General features: G+C 46.6%; 7 protein-coding genes across 7 annotated transcripts; 2 read left to right on the forward strand and 5 right to left on the reverse strand. All coding sequences in view use genetic code 12, as the record gives it.

Moving 5' to 3' along the window:
• Positions 1 to 1,361: 1,361 nt before the first annotated feature.
• Positions 1,362 to 1,823, forward strand: DIURU_000229 (uncharacterized protein; the record flags this gene model as incomplete). Its single annotated transcript, XM_034154924.1, has 1 exon — positions 1,362 to 1,823. One exon carries the CDS (start codon positions 1,362 to 1,364, stop codon positions 1,821 to 1,823), a length of 462 nt encoding a protein of 153 aa, XP_034014945.1.
• A 7,323-nt stretch (positions 1,824 to 9,146) lies between these two features.
• Positions 9,147 to 12,125, reverse strand: DIURU_000230 (poly(A)-specific ribonuclease; the record flags this gene model as incomplete). Its single annotated transcript, XM_034154936.1, has 1 exon — positions 9,147 to 12,125. One exon carries the CDS (start codon positions 12,123 to 12,125, stop codon positions 9,147 to 9,149), a length of 2,979 nt encoding a protein of 992 aa, XP_034014946.1.
• Positions 12,126 to 12,751: 626 nt separating this feature from the next.
• On the reverse strand, positions 12,752 to 13,891 carry DIURU_000231 (S-adenosylmethionine-dependent methyltransferase; the record flags this gene model as incomplete). The annotated part of the gene is made up of 1 exon (XM_034154947.1): positions 12,752 to 13,891. One exon carries the CDS (start codon positions 13,889 to 13,891, stop codon positions 12,752 to 12,754), a length of 1,140 nt encoding a protein of 379 aa, XP_034014947.1.
• A 176-nt stretch (positions 13,892 to 14,067) lies between these two features.
• Positions 14,068 to 14,691, reverse strand: DIURU_000232 (U2 snRNP complex subunit; the record flags this gene model as incomplete). Its single annotated transcript, XM_034154958.1, has 1 exon — positions 14,068 to 14,691. The coding sequence occupies one exon, from the start codon at positions 14,689 to 14,691 to the stop codon at positions 14,068 to 14,070; it is 624 nt and encodes a 207-aa protein (XP_034014948.1).
• A 133-nt stretch (positions 14,692 to 14,824) lies between these two features.
• On the reverse strand, positions 14,825 to 15,559 carry RPN10 (proteasome regulatory particle base subunit; the record flags this gene model as incomplete). Its single annotated transcript, XM_034154969.1, has 1 exon — positions 14,825 to 15,559. One exon carries the CDS (start codon positions 15,557 to 15,559, stop codon positions 14,825 to 14,827), a length of 735 nt encoding a protein of 244 aa, XP_034014949.1.
• A 420-nt stretch (positions 15,560 to 15,979) lies between these two features.
• Positions 15,980 to 17,098, reverse strand: DIURU_000234 (exopolyphosphatase; the record flags this gene model as incomplete). The annotated part of the gene is made up of 1 exon (XM_034154980.1): positions 15,980 to 17,098. One exon carries the CDS (start codon positions 17,096 to 17,098, stop codon positions 15,980 to 15,982), a length of 1,119 nt encoding a protein of 372 aa, XP_034014950.1.
• Positions 17,099 to 17,561: 463 nt separating this feature from the next.
• Positions 17,562 to 19,256, forward strand: PTC5 (type 2C protein phosphatase; the record flags this gene model as incomplete). Its single annotated transcript, XM_034154991.1, has 1 exon — positions 17,562 to 19,256. One exon carries the CDS (start codon positions 17,562 to 17,564, stop codon positions 19,254 to 19,256), a length of 1,695 nt encoding a protein of 564 aa, XP_034014951.1.
• Positions 19,257 to 20,577: the final 1,321 nt, after the last annotated feature.

A 20,577-nucleotide genomic window follows, 5' to 3' on the forward strand; every position in this document is an offset into this window, starting at 1 on the left:
CACACGAGCGAAGTGTAAATCACTATGAGACAGACTGCTTGTTTACGATGATTATTAGAATCTGATTCCATCAAGAGGCGATTCAAAGCCATCAAGTTTAAATCCAGATTGTGGGTTACAACATACACCATGGCGGTACTTGTCAGTTGTAGACGAGAAAAGGACCCAACAGGATTATCTGAGGCGTTAGCCACAATTACCTGGTAGACTGAACACAGCTGTTAGGTTTGAGAAGTAGATTCTGATTTCCCGCCAGTCCCAACAATAGCTCTCCCAAAGTTTAACTAAAAAACGACGTCAGCTACAGGATTCGAACCTATGCGCTCAGAGAGCATGTGATTTCTAATCACACTCCTTAACCAACTCGGACAAACTGACTCACACTTTTATTAAACTAAAAGTACAAAATAGACAGTATATGCGGACATTGTAGACATTTTTATAAGCAATTAGAGCTTGAACCAAAAAGAAGGCATGGCTCGCTGCATGGGCTTAGGTTGCTAAGCTGAAAACAGATCACCCGGACAATGTCACGATCATATACGTTTCGGAATTACCCCGATCCTCCTATGTGGGCGATTTGACGCTAATGACACACCTGTATCAGAGACTACTTTCCACAGCATTCACAAGAAGATGGTCCGGAAGACGAACTGGTTGGAAATTCCGAAATGTACCCATCCGAATTGTCAACAGGCTCACCAGAAACCGGCTACATTCCCCCTTTTACTTGAGCACCCAACTTCAGTCATTTCTCCTCTCAGAGGTTTGCAATGTGTTATTGCTTCCTCAACCCGCCGATATCCTAAAGTCTTCCATAATCGTTTTTCACAGGTTGATACCGTGGTTTGCATATTGTTCGGGAAAACCGAACTTTTATATTTCGCACCCGTAAATGAATAGATTACCACCGGAAGTGAGTCAGATTGCTGGTGCGGTCATAATCAATTTCGAAACGAGCGAGAAAAGATTTCGCACATGGAGGTAACAAATTTCGCACAAGGATTACAGGTGTTGGGAAAACACATTTCGTGACCACACTTCGCACATCACTCAAAAGGATCGCGATAATTTGCCATATGAATTTCGTAGATAGTTACGCTTATTAGAAAAAAATATTTCTTGATCTCAGAGAATTGATTGCATTATGCCTCACCATTGATTGTTCAAATGTCCTCAAAACATTTCGTCGCGATCTTGAATTACTTCGTCTCTTGGCGACATTCCTTCGCGTGTGAACATCTATTGTGCAACTTGTCAGCTTAAGACGAATGTCCCTACGCAGGACGAATAGTCCTCAACAAGAATGTCACCATGCCAATTAAAGCCCCGCTAGTTTTTTCCCGACTTCACAAAGCGCTATGAATGTTGACAGCGTAGCAAATGCCACTTCCTCCATGAAGATCGACTCGAACGGAGAAGAACGCCGAAAGAAGACTGAGACTTTGAAAACAGATGATCTGTCAAGAAAGAAGATGATCATAGCCTACTTAGAGGGTGATAGTGCTGCTGCCGCAGGTAAGCTACATGGAATCCGTCCAAGAATGGCTCAGTTGATCATATCAGTGTGGCAGAAGAGCCAGAATGCCATGGTGGTGCCTGAGAAGGGGGCTCGCACGACTTCGTCTCCGATAGAATTGAGTGATGAATCAAGAAAAGCTCTTGTCGATGAGCTTGACAGGCACCCAGATATTCTGGTCGAAGAACTCCAAGATTTCTTTGGCTCAAGCTTAACCAGCTCAAATGCTCCAGACAAGTCTTCGACCAGATCAGCTGCATTCTCTGGATCATCTGATTCGTCTGGACTATCTAAGTCATTATGAAACTTCAAACAAGTGCTCGTATTGCACCAGGAAATGAAGGCCTTTGCAGGGGTAAAGTCGGCCGTTTGACGACTGTAGTATAGTCAATTTCATTGCCGGAGACTTTTTTCAAGTAGTAATGTGTTAGTTTCTTCACATATCTCTCTTCTCCCGCATCGAGGGGTAACGACCATGGGTACTCTTCGCCTTCCAAGATGTGAACTAACAAGATCTCCTCTGGTTTTTTAGGACCCGCAATCCATATGTAACGCTATACGTAAAGTATTTGCGCTGGGGATGTAATGATATCACACACACGCCGCAATCGTTTGAGACCAGTGACGAAATCCATTGTGTAGGTTCCGACAATAACTCACGAAATTTTGACGAGCCAGGTGCGAAATCAAACTCGCGCGATTCAACAAATTTCCCTCAGCGCGGTACAATTTGTTTGCCACTGTGTGCGAAATTTAGCACGTAGTGCCAGTTCGCTCGCACGGAAATAAGTACTTGTAGTTTTGACAATCTACGCGAAAAAACCCGGTAATGTTAAATTCGAGGAACCGTAATTCAAATTTTCCGACTACGTAATAAATCTGACCGCATTTCCCGAAAATTATGCAAACCACAGTATTAACGCACAATTATAGATAAAAAAATAAAAAAACGGAGCTGGGCAAACCTACTGAGGTTTACGATGCCCAACCCTGGACAAAGGATATTCTCTGACAATTCTACTATGGTTACACTCAGAACTGGATGTGGAGCATACACGTGCAATTGTCTGCACCAGACTATGCCCTCCCGAGTGGCGCGTCGCTTCATTTCAGGATAAAGAGTTGTTTAAGCCTCGGATCCATTTCATCTTTACTGGTCAAGGACATTACTAACTGCCTCCAATGAATTCTGTCAGAGAAAACCCCTTCGTTCTGACTAAGAAGTATATCACCTGACCAGAGAAAATTTCTCTCGACTATGATCTGTGATGGCTAACATGCCTTTACGGGGGAGATCAGGATTCGATTTCCTGTGAGAGAGGACGAAAGTGACCTTTTTTTGCTGAATAACTACTTGCCGGATTTATCCTTACACCACTGAGCGTAGAGGACGGCATATATTTGCCACTCATATCACTGGATATAAACTGACGTTTTCGGTCCGGTACACTTGAGTTCTCTCTAAGGCGCTTTTGTAAGTTTGTCTAAACCACACTGACAATGACCAAAAAAAAAAAAAAAATAATATATATATATATAAGTTCCTCTAATTCACCCTACGGGTCGAGGAACGAACGTTTTGGCCAGGACCAGGTGTGACTTCTGTGAGTTGCATATTAATCCTTAACATATACAGCCTTAAAAAAAGGTTAATGAGCGCTGATTGATGTTCAAACAATCAAACAACCAGGTTCCACTGGCTGAAGACCACAAGCATTGTGTGAAGTATGGGACCGCCAAAGTTGATGATCGGGTTTCTTCTAGCGAAAACGCCTGTTGTTCGGGTCCTCAGCACAATTGGCGACTTTATGATCGTAATTGTGAACTCTAGCGACAACCTGGCGGAAATGCCTTTCACAGTCTGCATGAGAAATCAAAAGCGAAGCTTGACTGGCTTGACACCCCGAAGTGGGTCGGAAAGCAATTAACGTCAAGCAACCTACCATCCCCGTCCGACTGGAAGCTTTTCTGGGGAGACCTACTGAAATTCACGTTGCTGCAACATTGGGAACCGTCGACCCTTTGGGAGTTCTACCACGATAACGCAGCTGCGTGGATATGGACCGCCCACGCCACCGCCGATGAATCGCAATATGCTTCACTCTTTACATATGGTTGCACTCTTAGCCTAGCCGGCGTGTTCCCCAGAGATAGCATCGACCCCGCTGTTCTCAATGAGGCGAATGCAACCTCTTTTTGCTGCTCAGACGAAACTCGTACGTGCTAACGGTGGCAACGAACGACACACCTACTGCGAGTGCCCCGTCAACAATGCCGTCTACCAGCTTGTCAACCAACAACCCACCCCCTACAGAACTCTGATATGCTTCCCCGCGACGTCTTAACCTGATTGCGTTCAAAGAACAAGCCCATTTCTTACGAGCTGTATTCCTCCTTTTCAAGGAGTTACGACTATCACATGAGGCCCCTTCTTTTTGGGCAGTCTTGTGCTTTTGTTTTCAATCAAGGTGTCTCCGAAGTGATTGGCCCGGCTATGGTGTAATTGGCTAGCATAAGGTTCGGTACCCCGTGGTTATAAGATGCAATTACCCCTTGCTTAAGCACCCTACTTTGATTAATACTTCTCTCAGATACTTGTTCTCGCTTCCAAGGCTTCATTCTATCTCTCATCATTTCTGCATCTGAGAACAATAAGGTATTTTTACAAACTATAAAAGCATGAGTGCAAGATTACAGGAGGAAAAAAAACAACAACAACAATAAAGGAAGATTATTGGTCCCCGGTTAAGATTGACATTGCTTTCCGTGCGACAGTGGGCTTTTGTTTATAAACCTTCATGGTCGTCTCTGATAGGTGCATAATATTGCCAACTTATAGATGTAAACTAGATGTGTATACGTATGCAGTAGCATGAGAATAAGCCAAGGCCGTCAGGTATAAGTGTAAATGTTCATTCATGCTCTTCATGTGATGGTCTGTCCAGCATCGGTATCAAATTCAATCTCCGCCGATCAAAAACCAAGGATTTTCGTTATTAAAAATATACAAGCACTAGTTCATACGTTTGACCCAGGCTCTATGGGGCCGCTCATCTTGATCTTGGACAGAGATGCCACATTACAGTAATGAATCAGGAACAACCAGCAGTACATTGCTCGCGCAAGAGGCAAGATCGGGTTTAATTTTTTTTTGACGACACAACAAAACTGTGGTTGGACCCCCCTTTGTTGTAATGGCGTAACTTGGAAGTGGATGATGAAGACTAAAATCACCACTGGTACGTTTGATTTGAAGGCTTACTGCAAGTGTTTCAGAGCTGTGGTATCTGAACTAGAAGAAATCAATGCAAGATTCGAGGACAACAAAACATACATTTAGCACTTTCAACCGGTATTATTGAGTGTTTTTAATCCGTTGACGACAAGAAAGAACACAGGTTTCAAAGCATGGATCTCCCTTAAACATACCTTTCATCCTGTGATTCATAAAGTGAGCTACGGCTAATTCAAACCAACAATAAGTATGCTGGTTGTGAGCCCTGATCGAATGAAATGGAGTTCAAAAGAATTATGAGCCTCGATAGCAAATTGATAAAAATTTAGAGTAATTATGAGCCCTGTTAAAATGCTATTGAAAATTGTTCACAAATCGGGCAAGTATAGTATATGCAGTTTTTGTGCTAAAGATTTTTTTTGCGCGAAAACGGCAAGAATAGCAGATTGCGTTCCGATAATTTCCTATTATAGGTAATTCAGAGAAAAACTGGCGTGTAATTCTGCAGAACTTGTGTAAACGCAGTGCCGTCAATTATATTTATGAAAGGTTGGATCACGTGCTTCTTGCGTAGTTTGAAGTGTTGCTCAACCATTTTCGAATTCTCTTAAAATATGCTCTATTTGAGCAAAATACTGCATATTGGCGATTTTTATTTTGATGTTTGTACTGTATATATACTATCGTGCTGCATATAATATTTGTGTACTGCATATAGCATTGAGATTCCAATGGATCTACCAATACCGAGTGTGATTGAACATTGAATTAGTGTATGGTGAAGACTTCCTTTCACTTCAGCCTTTGAAGCATTATTCTCGTCTGTAATAGCTTTCTTCAGATTCGGCTCAATCTTCTCTCTTGTCAATGGTCGCCCTTCTGCAATTCCGATCCATGTCGATCTTTTTTCATATTTTTAATTCGAAGAATCCATCATCTCGTAAAGCGTCTTGTTCTCACCGGCTATGCCAGCCCATGAGCTAACATCAAATTTAAACAGCACTCATTGAGTACCCACCATTCCAACCGTCAAATGCTCAGCTAGTGTGTTTTTGAACGCGTGGCAACTCAAACTTCTCAGTGAGTAACAATGTGCTATCGGGAATTGCTTCCACTTCTGTCATCTTAATCATTTGAAGTCTGCTTTGCATGGTGAGGCGAGTTTTAGTGGAGACACATGGCTAAGAACGAGCAGAATCGGTTCCAGCGGAATCAGAAAGTCAAAATAGACTTGCTTGAAATATCCCTGTGCGCTCCGAGATTAATGGTGTGAGCAGTAATCATTGTTCAACGAAGACGGCAATAGTTCACCATGGTGAGGATGTGACAAGTTGCGGTTTCATTAAATGTTGTGCCAATTCCTTGAAAAGGAGTAGGGCAGCAACCATTGAGACATCTTCGAAGGCAATATTTAATTGGTCGACAGACGGAAAAACATGGCCACATTCCAACACAGCATATTTATACATCTCAGTGCAACATCCAGTGTGTATGGTAGTACGGAGATATTTGCCCAAATGTGTTCAATTGCTGATCATGCATTAGAGTTCCCCTATATGGCGTCAAACTCATTGCTACGCCTGCGGGTAGGGGCAAGTCGGGAGGAAACTTTCGAGCAATAAAAGTTCAAATTTCATACTGTCGCCACAAATATCCGTCATATTTTGAGCAGTATCGGGACGATGAAGAGGATCCAGTTTCGCCGATTTGTTAGACTCGTTGGGGCGAAACTACCCCAATGTTTTTCTCCCGGGGCCCAAATGTTGTTGCAAAATAAACTCTACAATTCACCTGAGCTCGACGTGCTATTGAGTGGTGTACGATGGCAATGAGCTTGCTTCCTGAAGGGAGCCAATCACATCATAAATATGGGTGATTCGAACCAGTCATTTGGGGAGCACCTTGATTGAAAACAAAAACACAAAGTTGAATTGTATTTTCTGATGTCTATCGCCTTTCAAAGTGATGCATAGCCCTCACATAATTTTCTCATAAGGCCGACTAAGATATCAAGAATTGTGCGATTCACAAAAATTAAACCTGGTCTCTGTCAGGATTGTTTTCAATTTTTCTACAAGTTGTTTTTTTTTTATCTATAAATGTGCATCAATATCGTGTGCCTAAGGTGAGCTAAAAATACTTGGTTCTCGTCATTCAAACGGTCTTTGTTTTGAGAAAAGTTGTTAATAAGAATCGTATTTGTCACACTTCGTTAAAGAAAAAACGATTGGGTGAAGTAGCGGTGAAACGCTCTTTTAATACTACATGATTTTCTTGGCTTAATTAACTTGACAAAAGATCCAGGATTGGGGCAGTGGCTCAACGGTAGAGCTTTCGACTCCAGATCGAAGGGTTGCAGGTTCAAATCCTGTCTGCCTCATATTCCTTTTTACATGATGTGTAGACGTTTTTGGTGCAGCACAGATAACATGTCTTTCTTTGGCATCTCATCTTGACTCCAATTCAATGTTGCAACTATTGCGAGTGGTATAATCAAGATACTTGAATAGTTGTGTTGGATGTAGAGCCTGATTTTAAACTGATACCCATAAGCAGAATGTGTGGAAGTGCTAATTCTTGGAATTTGTGAAATTTGTGAAAAGTACAAAGTGCTTCACTCAGTTGACTTCAAACTCCTAGCATTCATGTTACAGAATTCAAGATTCGTCAAACCTTGTAGCATTTGACGCCCTGCAGATTGTTGTAAATCTTATTATTCAAAACCGTCCGATTGTAACTGCAACGAAACAAAAGATGATATTTATCTATACTCAGCTCATACAAACATCGCAATGAAGAAGTATGGAGGTAAAACTTATAGTCTATAAAAAAAACTCGTGGCTTCATAAAAAGAGATCTCTACTTAGACAACATGAGAACACACATCAAGATGGGTAACCCGCAGATTGCGATAGCCAAACATGCACCCAACAAAGAATTGCCTTTCTCTGACCCGTAGAAGCTGACTACAAACGTTAGGTTTTCACTCATTTGAAGTGTAATCGGCAGCACCTCTCCACATAAATTTAAACCTCGATTCACCCCCATGAGAGCATAATTGCTAGTGCACTACGAATCAATCTTTTTTGAAGTGTGTAATAATATCATTTATATTAAAAACCTTCAAATGCTTCCCGACTTTTCATCTATTTAAATTTACCGGTAAAAAATGATTTTAGAAGACTCTACAAAAGCCGCCTACCGACGTGAAAAAAATAAAATAAAGATATATGCGGGTTTAGGAAGGAAGAACAAGGATTTGGGCAACGTTACCGCTCAGATGTACGGCATTTCGTTTCATAAACTTGTAGTATCTATCCATAGCTGTAAAAATAATTTATAGCTTCTAATCAAAGTCGACTAAAAAAACTTCAAAAAGTGTATTTGTTTTTCATAAACTTGCATTAGTATCAGGTTTCAACATCCTCCAGTCCAATGTGGAACGATATACAGTTGAAAAGAGTGATTCTATTTGTTGTATATTCAAGTTTTTTTTATCCTTAGTTTTGCATTGATATCTTACTTAAAAACTTACATACTCCTTAGAGGATCTCAAGTGTTTGTAAAGCCTTCGTTCTCGATACCCTGCGATCTGAGAAAGCCGACAACGGCGAAAAACTCAGTATATGGAGAGAATGTGGGAAGGCAGTTGTTCAGTAAACAGGTGACCGACGGCCCAAACCACGGGGAATTGAACCACGGTCTCTCCTCTCAGAGTGTACTAGCCAACTATACTATAGTTATAGGCGTCGTCACTTGCTTAGATGGTATACTCCCTCTGGTCGAAGAGTTGAAGTAGAGAGCCATAAGTCGCCCGCGGGGCGAGCGATATCTCAGCATTCCTTTTTTTTTTTTTCCATAAACTTGCATTAGTATCTATCTATCGATTCAGTAATGTGGGGTTGTGTTCAGAATTTATGTTGTCCCTTACCCGTCATGATGTATCTCCGGTTGCGATTGCGCTGGATCCACGATTGTAAGCTAGCTCCTATCTGGATGACAGGAGCCGACTCCGATAGTCGTGTTTCCTTGAAGAGGAGGAGTGTCGCCCGCAAATAACGAGCTAACTCATTCAAGGCGTCCGAAGAAAGACGGTTGGGGGGCATCATGTCTGTCACATGTTGGTAGGGGAAAGTTTGGCGGATTAGATATATACCATGCTATCTGTAATTATATGAATGAATAAATTTTTAATAATCCGGTATGGTGTAATGGCTATCACGGTTCGCTTTCACCGAGCAAATCAGGGTTCGATTCCCTGTACCGGAGATTTTTTCAACCAAATTTTACATGTGTATTATGAAAATCTTCTAGTTAATTTTTCAAACTTCGCTCAGCAAGAGTATCTACTTCGTACGCAAGTCTCATCTTTTCATGTTTATTAAATTTTCATTAATTTTGCTCTGCCAATTCAGGAACCTTGAAGCGTAATTGTTGACCTTCAGCATAGATTCTGTTTAGAGCCTGCTCAAATGTACCCTCACGTTTCAATTGACGGTATTTGTTAAACAACATCAATGCTGTGTAGGCATCTTCGATTGAATCGTGATTTCCGGTTTGAACGTCAGTTTGGAGAAGGACATAAGCCAAAAATTTAAGACTCAATTGACGCTTGAAATCTTGCTTGTAAAAAAGTTCAATTGTATCACAAATCTGAGCTTGCGGAACTTGCAAATTAATGCACCTGAAGTCATTATATAACCCATGACCGACGAAAATGCAACCCATGTTCAAGAGTAACCAAAGCTTACGATACGCAGTTTGTAAGGTTACCAAACCTTTCAGACTCTGATTCAAATCCAAATCACCTGGCTCAATTCCTGAATAATTCGTAAGGTAATCATGAATGATCAGGGTATGTACGATATAATCGTCGATGAAAGCCAGACCCATTGCTGAACCTTCCCCACGTAAAACGGAAACACGCGCGAGCGAGTATTGCTTTGGTCTCAAGACACGTCGATACCCTTTAGCGAAAACCTCTACCAAATCCGGTTTCAAAGTCACGAATTCAGCGTCAATGGCGATCAATGTACCGGGTCGAGGCGCTTCCTCGCGAGTCAAAAGCGTGTACGTACGCTGAGCATCCTCTCTTAGACCTCTTGCAAAATGGTCACGATAAATTATCGAATCATCAACATTTCTCTTAGCAAAAGTTGGAACATCAAAGTACTTATAGGGGACATTCTTAATATCCTCTCGAGTGTACAATACCATTATCGGCCGCTTCCAAGAATAACTCAAGTTAAACACTTCACTTTCAGGAATCTCCATTACCAAAAAATCATTGAAAAGCCACCATTTATCATCGCGTTTCACAAATGTTACCAAATTGTTCACACCACGGGCGTCAGGTGTGTTGGGAGCGTGGGATACCTGACAAACGTATCCCAATAAGTTGTAGCTGAAAGCACCCTCGCTTTGAGACGCCTTTATTTGAGGTTTCCCTGTATTTGGATGACGGCCTACCCAAAACGATGGTGCCAACCACTTTTTGGAAGTGGATATAGCAGCAAAGTCATCACTATTAAGACAAAGTGCCAACAGCAAAACTGGAGGCAACTGGGAGATGACCATCAGTACTTCCATCAAGTGGGCGGGCGGCTCCCCTGTAGAGTGGTTTCTGTGACTGAGATTACAGGGTATTTCGTCCGAGCGACTCAAAGAGTGCTCAATGTAATGAATGATCAGCAACGACGTGGGACGGCGGTAACGATTTGACAGGAACAATGTAGGCGGCGTCAGAATCTCTAGAGCATATTGTTGACCTTGATGACTTCGAGTTTCCCCACATTGACCTTGGTACGTTACCGAAAATGGTATCTTCATGAGTTCAAGTGGCTGCAACTGATCAAGAAAAAAGTGATTAAATCGGATAAGTAGACTGGTAAGATCGCTGGCAGTGAGTTGTGCAAGTATATTGTCATCCACTACCAAGCCTTGAGCTTGAGCCTCCTTGTTGGATGTGAGAATCTGGCTCAAGTTACCAATGACGACGTTGGTTCCCAGGGCTTTATGCATCATATCAAAAAGATATGCGGTCTCAAGAAGTACAGAACTTCCTTGTGGGTTGCCATTCATAATTGTATCAGGATCATTGGGCAAATCCTCTGGGACCAATGCATCGATGACATGGTTGTAAAGTCCCGAGCAGAAAGAATACAATTGTAAAACCAGATTAATATAACTGTTGTTGGTCTGCAGTTCCAAACCAGAGAATTGACCTTCTGAGCGGTTATAGAAGCGGAAATCAAAATCGCGAACGCCGAATTTAGAATATTGAATTTCATGTTTAGCGTAACATGGTGGCACCCCGGTCGCCAGAGTGTAGTCGAAAACATGATTAGCACCACTGTCGTTAGGATTGGGTGTCAAATTCTGTTCGCTCAAAAACTTTCGACTGCTCTTAGATGCAGTCAATGATTGATACGGTTGAATCTGATTTCGCTGGCCGAATTTTTGTTTGTCATAAGGGTGCCAGCCTTGCTTATCTGACGTTGGCGTCACTGGAACTTTCGCGAGTTCCTTAGTGAAAATTAAGTCGTTGGCATAATTTGAAAGTAACAAGTCTTTATAATATGGCAATCCAACGGTACTGAGGGGCACATCACCTTCAACACTCATAGGTGGGGGCAAAATGTCTGCGACAAAGTCAGGCTGATCAAGCAGAGCCGGAAAGCTAGTGAAATCCTTGTTCAAGGCGGAATAGCTCCACAAATGTAAATTATTTGTAGTGACACCATCGGTGAAAGCCATGAAGTCACCATTATCAGAAATCTGCAAGTGAGCGAATCTCGCCGGAGCGCCCTTTACCGGTGGGGGTCCCAGCGGGTCCACCTGGTAAACGAAGACATTAAGCTGGTCGTATATGTCAACAAATTGGATTTGGCCATACTTCAGAGCCATTATGATGATATTGGGAAGCTTGGGGTGGAAACGCACACTTGAAGCGCCAGCAGGGAACGAGATTGGTGCTAAGGGCTTCATCATGCGGACGTCATATATATTGACCAAGGGGTCGGTATAGTATTCAGCAAGTTTGCGCAGAGGGGATGGTCGACAACTCTCGCCACACGTGGCAATATAGCTTCCTTGGATATCGATGTCGATGATACGGCCACCATTATGGCCGGCGAATTGCTTCACCACAGAGTTTGAAACTGGATCGAAAAGATCCATCAGCCCTTCCATACCGCCAATTGCCAAAAACTTCGCGGTGTGGTGAAGCTTTGAAATACTGCCCTTATAGTCAAATGCTACCAAATGATGAGGTTTGTGTAGATCGAACTTAGCAAGGCCTTGGGAACCCCCAACTACAACATCATTGATGGCAGAACAATTGAATGTGAAAGATCGCAAGTTGTGAAGCATATCGCTTTGATCTTTCGATGCCAATGTATCGGGGTTAACCGATACCTTGCACACACCACGACGATTGTTGAAGTTGACGTTCAGTGACCCAAGCAGAAGTATTCCGTCACGATGGCTAAGCGATGAGATGATCTCCGCCCCTCTCACGGCTCGAAATTTGGTGTATGGATATAAATGAAAATGGGGTCCTTGGTATGGTGAAAACAGACTTTGGTACCCCGCCGCGTCCCCGCACCAAAGAAGATTTGTGGTGGAATCAAATAGCACCAGGGTGATTGATGTACCATCTGTAGCAGCCACTCGCGGGGGTATGCGAGCAACCTCGCTCCAGGATTCCATACTCGTCCAGTCACGTAGTCAGGTGTGAGAGTCGACAGTAGGTTAGCGCGCGTCATTAAGACGTGTGCGCGAGTGTGGCTGGAAATCTTAAATGCAGCGAAGAGCTAAATTTTGAGCAAGAGAGGATCTAAATTATTTCTGGAATTTGAGCAAGAGTCCATTGACTTATTGAAAGTTCATTAAACAGACCCGTTTTTTGTCAACTGTTCTCACGCATTGCAATTGACCATGATATTTGGCTTGATATAAATTAAATGGTCAAATTCAAGACGGAAGATGGTCAAGGTTTAAGCCTCCTTTCTCATTGATGCCACCCAGAACTCACAATTATATACAAACTTACCTAGCGCTCGCGGGTCGGTGGAATATACCGTTTCGATGTCACTTTTATGTACGTCGAATTCAAACCCCATCGCTTGGCACAATTCAAGGAGATCAGCACGCAGCATTTCCAAACCCAGATATTCCGGCACATCTTCCCAATGCCATAGTAATGGACCGAAATTAATCCATTTGCCATCGGGCTTCAAGCAATGCTTAATTGTGCGAATGTAGTCGATAACATTGCTAGCAGTGTCCAAAAAGAAACACGTCACCACCACATCGTATGCTTGATGGTTTTGTTCACGAAATTCTGTAGCCACTTCATCACCATCAGAGCCCGTCAATGAAGGGGGACCATATAAGTCGGTAAACAGCCCTGCTGTCATACTCATAAGATCGCCAAAAGGGATCTTTCCTTCGTATTTCTGGTAGTATTCACTCAATACCAGAGGGGAGACGTCAGGGATCAGCACAGGTCTCACCATATTGAGTCTCTTGCCCACATGCGAGCCTTTTGAAATGAATGGAAATATCAGAGCCAGATGGGGATAAGGACAATGATTTAATAAGTAATTCAGCATCAACAACATATGGTAGCTGAATTCATTACCTTGCGTCCAAAAGCCCCTCGACACTAATTCAAATACCAACCGACCAAGACCAGCTCCTGGAACCAACACTTTGACGTCTTGACGCAGATATATATCGGGGTACAATGACTCTAATTGATCAAGTATCATGCCAAAAGCCACTTTCCTTTCCTCTGCCCCTTGATCCAGCCATTCTCGCGCAAGCTGGAGAAGTATCAGGCGGACTTTGTCGTACTCGTTGGTGGTAGCGACTGCCCATCCTTCCGGGCTGCTGACACCCCATTCGGCGGCTATGGCTTCAACAACGTCCTTGGTAAAGCTTTCGTTGATGGCGATGCATTCGCGGATATCTTCCAAGTGCCGTTCAAACCACGGGAGCAAACGCCGGTCTTCGGGCGAAAGCAATTGCCACTTGCGTCGCCGCGGGGTGATCACCGTTTCCGTTTGCCATTTGCCAAAATTGAGGTATGACAGAAGCACCTTGGTGAGGGCGGCGTACTCCTCAGCGTCCATAGGATTTGATGACAATAATGTGCGAGGGTAGCCGGAGTTTGATGAGGGTGGAGGAACGAGATTAACAGATGTGACTGTCATATCAAAAACATAGGTTATGCTTAAGTTGCGTATTATTGATGATGTATAAATAATTAATTAAGATTTCGACTCCCAGAGCCGTGGAAGTAAGCCGACTAACCTCGCCTCCGCTTGCGAGACTTAGAGCTGTCCTTGATTATGGCGTGAGCCTTGCCACTTTCAATCAACAACCGTTCCGCCGCATCCCCATGGTGCTGGCCATTGGCACCCCCTTCTTTGCGGGCGTATTCTATTTTCAACTTATTGCCCATCAAAAGCTTACCATCCATGGTATTTAGCACATGGTCAGACACATCAAAATCGGTGTAGGTGATGAATCCGTGCCGTTTCAGGTTACCGTCTTCATCTCGAACCACTTCCGGAGGTTTAGCGAACTCGCCATACTTGGAAAACGTCTCCGTCAAAAACTCCTCGTCCACCAACGGGTTGAGATTGTTGATAAACAACTTGGCGCCGATGATGACGTCTTTGGCACTTTCAGATCGATTCAATTTCAACGGCCGGCCGTATAATCGAATGCCTCTGAGGATTTTCTCCGCGTACTCGGCGTCATCGTTACTGAAGAACTCCACGAAGCCAAACCCTTGATGGGTGTGGAGGATGCGATCTTTGGGCATATGTAGCAGTTTGATGGGGGCAAACTGGAGGAATAGCTGGTACATGAGGCTGTCATCTAGCTGGGGATCGACATTGCCAAAGTATAGTGTCACCGGGGTCATGAGGTGCGAGCGATGGCTAGGTGCGCTCTTATGACTAGGGCGTCTACAATGGTCGGATACCCCGATCCCAAACATTTTGTAACCAAAATAACTACCATGGGTGTTTACCGATCTATGCATTAAAAAATCATTACTATTCCTGGGGCTGGCTCTTGGCCTTGGCCTCGGCCTCCTGTCGGGCCTTCTCCTCTTCGAGCGACAATCTCAACGCCAACGCCAAGTCGGGGTCCATCCCGGCATCCAAGTCGCCAAAACCAAAGTCGCCACCCATATCGTGGTCGCCGTTGCCGCCGCCCTCGACGAGGATTTCCAGCGACGCGATCACTTCGTATAACAATCGCGGCCCGGCGGGGATCGTCACCAAATGGGAGTTGTCGTTCGACGATACCACCAGGATAAACCGCTCGAGCTTGGTGGTGTTGACCAGTTCTTCGCCGAAGTTGATGATGTCGACGGCGACGTTGTTTTTCTTCAATTTTTTTGCCAACTTCTCGAGTTCTTTTTCCAGCTCGGGTATCGGCGACCCCACAAACACGATGATGCGCTGCTGTTGCACTTTATTTTGCCGGTGTTTGAGAGCGAGCGCCGCCACCTGGAGGCCGGAGCTGAAGTGGTTGTCGCCCAGGATCTCGGTGTCATTGACGCCTTGGAGGATGCGCCCATAGTCGGTGGTGAGGGTGGAAAGCACCCGGGGGCCCTGGCCGCCGTAGGCGAGCAAGCCGACAGTGTTTTCCGGGTTCAGGTGGATCTTATTCTGGAAGATGAACTCGGTGGCGGTGAGCTGGGCGTCGTAGCGGGTGGTGGCGTAGTCGCCGTTCCGCATGTACTCGGAGTTGTCGATGGCAATCATCACGGCTTCGAGCGGCATTGTGGGCGGGGGAGTGGGCGCTTGAACGGTGGTAGGTGCCTGGTATCGTGGATGGCAAAATCGAGTGCGGCGGCGGTGGCCCCACGCCAGCGCCACCCGCGCACCCTTCGCCTACGCGCGCGTACGCCAAAAGATTAATGGCTAAAGACAACAACCGTTAGATGGTGCTGAGGCAACAGAAGCGGGCCCTCATCGAAGAGTATAAGCGGATGCACGTGCGGTTTATGGCTCGCGCTCAGCGGCTACGGGAGCAAGAACAACGGCGGATCGCCGCCCGCATCCGCCGCTACCTTCTGGAGATCCCGCCCGAACTCCACCAGCTCACGCTCAAACAAGTGCTTGACCTCGAGCGCCGGCGGCTGGTGACTACACAACTATTATTGTCAATGGCCCAAAAACCAACCACCAACGACGTCTAAATTACTTCTGATACTTCAATACGGTGTCGTGGACGACGGGGACCACCGTCTTGCGGGTGGCGTTGACGTCGTGCTGGTGCCACACGTCGACGCGGGGCAACGACACCTCCGGGTACGGCGCCAACCGGAGCACGTCGATGGCGTGGGTCCAGTCGAGGGGCTTGCCGCCGGCGTGGTACTCGCCAAAGTCGCGGCGGTGCTCCCCCGTGGTCTTGTCGGAGTACAGACACGTCATGATGACGTAGTCCAACCCTAACTTGGTGGCGAGGCCGTCGAGATCGCCGACGATGTCGGCGTCGTTGAACGTCTTCCTGATCCACTCAAACAGCTTGCCGATTGACGAGAACCCAATAGTATAATCACCAAACGTATTCTGCTTGTAGTCCTTGCGGAGGATGTCTTCAAACAGAAACCCCGACACATCCTTCTTCGCCAGCTTCAACTTGGGGTAGATGTCGCTGCGGATGGCGGCGACGGAGTCCACCACCAGCCGCGTCGTCGGCCGCGCCAAGATCTCGTCGTACTCGGCGAGCGCCTGGCGGTCGACATCCTCGACTTTTTGCGTCATGTTGCCGGTGTCGATCAATAACGGCGCCATCAACAACTCGACGATTTCGGGCACCTCCGCCTCGGCGCCCAACACCGAGTGCCAGTAGTGCCATACCCGCAGCGAACACAGCCCGGCGGCGCCGATGACCCGGGGGTTGGCGTCGATAAACACTTTTTCGTCGGCATGGTGATCGATGATCAGCACCACCAGCAACTTGTGGGCGCCCACCAACGCGATGATCTCGGGGCCTTGGAGGTTACAGTGGTCGACCAAGTGGAGGGGCACCAGCCGCGGCGACGGCGCCACGAGCGCCTCGAGGTCGTCGGCAAACCACAAGTCATCCTCGGCGACGCCAAACTTGGCGAGCCACTCGACAATGTCTCGCCGGAGGCGGAAGTCGTGGCGGGGGACGTTGATGATGGGGACCACGGGGTCGGCGTGGCGGGTCAGAAAGAACGCGTAGGCCAAGGCGCTGATCGCCAGGTCCATGTCCGCCAGCTGGTTCCCCAGCACGATGCCTTTGACGGGCGATCGCTTCGCCTGGGCGAGAAATTGCTTGAGAACGCTCATGTGGTGGTGTGGGCGAACGTGATACCGTCGATGTCGTCGTGGGCGCGGGTGCGGCTGGCATTAATGATTTCACCGTTGATAAAACCCTCGGGGTTTATTTCCAGCATTATCTAGCCGCCAGGGTTGTTTATAACGGGAGAGGAATAAATTAGTCGATAGTAATACTCATAATTTTGATATGGTAGGCAATTATCTTGAAAATTTAAGATATTCAATTAAATGCGGTTGGTGGCACTGGCACCGCTGTCGCTAGGATCAACTGCGTTATCACCGCCGCGCGCTACCATGTGAAACCGTCATCACTTCGTTTATACAACCATAGGCACGTGACTATATCCAGGTGATGCGCGCACGGTTTCGGGGGACGTTCGCCGCCAATTGGGTAGACTTGCTGTGCCCCCCCACACTTACCGTTTGTATCGGTTTCACGCACGTCCGTTGGGTCCCCCTCCACACCGCCCCGATGTTTATATTCCACGCCCGACCCCGGCTCTACCACTTGACTCGGGTAGCGGCGCCGCGCCAGGCACACCGCCAAGCCGGGCGCCTGGCGACCCGGGCGCTTAGCCACCGGCCCCGCGCCGTCGCCACCACCAAACGCAACCGCCAGCGCAGCGTCGCCATCATCAGCGGCATCATCCTTGTCGGCGGCTACGTCAGCTTCAACCAGTCGTCGTACTATGCGTTGGACACCGCCCCGCCGCAAGGCCTGGGCGCCGCCGACGGCGCCAACTCTCAGCGCGAGCGTTACTTCCTGACGCTGACGCTGTCATTATCACAGCCGCTGCTGATCTCCCAGCAGCAACAGAAAGAAGGCGTGTTCCTCCTCAACGACGACCAGGTGAGCAATAAGTTGCGCCAGTTTGAGGAGCTGTACTACGTGCGCCGCGGCAAGGGCGTCACCCGCTACGACGTGTGCCAGTTGGCGCTGAACTCGCCCATCGAAGACGACCGCGCCGAGGAGATCGTCCAGGTCCCCATTTTGCAAGACAACAACATCAAGACCACCACCGACTGGATGTTTTTCGGCATATTCGACGGCCACGGTGGGTGGACGACGTCGCTGCGGCTTCGCGACCAGCTTATCGGCTACATTATCCACGAGTTGGGCACGATCTTCAAGCCGGCGCCCGAGGAAAACCTCCGGTTCGTGCCGAATCTGGCCACCATCGACCAGGCGATCAAAAACGGTTTCCTCAAATTGGACCACGAGATCGTCAACAAGAACATCGAGCGGTTGCTCAACGACAACAACAAGGCCAAGGCCGCCGAGCTCTTGATGCCGGCACTCTCGGGGCTGTGCGCCTTGGTGTCATTTTATGACACCAACCTGAGAATGTTGAAGGTCGCCGTCACCGGCGACTCGCGCGCCATCGTGGGGCTGTTTCAGGATAACAAGTGGACAGTGAAGCAGCTTCTGATCGACCAGACGGGGCTGAACCCCACCGAGGTGGCGCGCATCATCTCCGAACACCCCGACGAGCCCAAGGTGATCCGCAACGGGCGGGTGTTGGGGTCGCTCGAGCCTACCCGTGCTTTTGGCGACTGCCGCTATAAACTCCCGGCGCTGATCCAGGAGCGGCTCTACAAGCAGTTCTTCGGCCGCCCCCTCCCGCAACTCCTTAAGCTGCCGCCGTACGTCACCGCCGAGCCCGTGATCACCACCACCAAGATAAACCCCGAAAACCACGACTTCTTGGTGATGGCGCTGGACGGGTTGTACGAGATGTTGAGCAACGAGGAGATTGTCGGCTTGGTGGTGAAGTGGATGGAGAAGGAGAAGATGGTGAAGCCCCAGACGCTGTTGTGGAGCATGTTCGGCTCGCTGGAAAACAAGCTCCCCGAGGTTGTCGACGTCACTAACGACAAGCTGCTGAAGAAACCGTTCCGCCGCACCCACAAGCCGCAGCTGTTTTTGCTCGAGGACGCCAACGTGCTGACCCACTTGATCCGCAACGCCTTGAGCAATGGCGGCTCCAAGGAGCAGACGCAGATGCTCATCCTGATTCCGGCCCCTTCACTGAGACGGTACCGCGACGACTTGACAGTGACGGTGGTGTTTTTCGGCAACAACGACAAGGAGAACGACGCCGGCCTGCTCGAGTTGAATCCCTTGGCTACCGCTGGCGGCCCCACCGCCAGTAAACCGCGGTTGTAAATAGCATAGACAATACAACGTGTTTTCTGCAACTTGCAAGTAACTATACACATCTTAACTAAATTGCTAAGTTTGCCTCCAGCTTTATTGTTCGCTCTAAACTTTTCACAGTACCCTTGCTCATTCCATGCCAAATTCTTCCAATGTCGGACAATACGTCAGGGATGAATTTCACAGTTGGGTATGCCTTGCCTGGCCTCTATTCCATAAAACTGACTGCTACTTGAACCTTACAAGTCCATCGTTTCCACAGGAAGAATACCCGAATCACCAACAATCGACACCTCAAGCATAATAATCATGTCGAGGACATTTTAGAAATAACTATGGTGACCACGCCGTGCTGGCAACGACAAAAAGATAACGGGTGTCAGCTATGTCGATGTTGAAAACATGGCCGTCCGTGTTGTATGAGCACTGCAAAAAGGCATACCACCCGAGTTACTTATGGTTAGATCAAGAAGTTTTACATTGTCGTTCTTTACCCGATGGCGCTTGACTTCCTTCATTGGAAGCACGCTTTATACTGCTCAACAAATCGTCGGTGCTTTTAATCATCGCCCTGTTGATGGAAAGCATAACGTATTGCGGCTGTACGGGATGTGGGTCTTCGTTATCCTGCTGGGTTAATGGCAACCCATACTCACAGGTACGACCTTGAAGAAAATGTGATGAACCGCTATCGAAATCGCTACAATCAAGTGGATTTATAAAATTACTACGGAGATGACTCAGAACTATCGGAAGATGGAGGACTCACGAGCCGAAGGATGCGGGACATGGAGTTTCAGTATCATTCACGATGGTTCTGATATTGAAAAAAACAGACTCAAAATATGCTCCACTTAGTCGAATGTTTTAAAATTCACGTAAAGTGTATGAACGTTAATATCTATTCCATATCGTTCGTAATTTTATAGGCAAAACTCCCAGTCACCCAATTTTGACACTTTCAGTCACCCCTACTAGCCTTAATTCTTGCGAGGAACCGCAATATACTCAGCAAATTTCAAAAAAAAAAAAAAAAAGTAAAATTGATAAATGTGGTAGGACTAAGGGAAAGCTCTAGACTAGTGATGTTTGTGAATTGCAGAAACTCCTAAATCGACCTTGAAATCACCAACGTTGATTAACACTTCCCGACGATGCGATCTGTCTTATTCGAACCCAATTTCGGGGCTGCGAACACCACTATGAGCGAAAGTCAAAATCCCGTCTATTTTTTTTTTCTGGCTGGTGTGGGGCTAATATTCCGAGTTTTTTAAGGTTTGTGCTTGGATCATTAAGCGCGATGACGTGCCAACTTGAAGTCATTGAAGGC

The sequence above is a fragment of the Diutina rugosa genome, assembly GCF_008704595.1.
Source record: "Diutina rugosa strain CBS 613 chromosome Unknown scaffold45_size117891, whole genome shotgun sequence".
Classification (NCBI taxonomy): domain Eukaryota; kingdom Fungi; phylum Ascomycota; class Pichiomycetes; order Serinales; family Debaryomycetaceae; genus Diutina; species Diutina rugosa.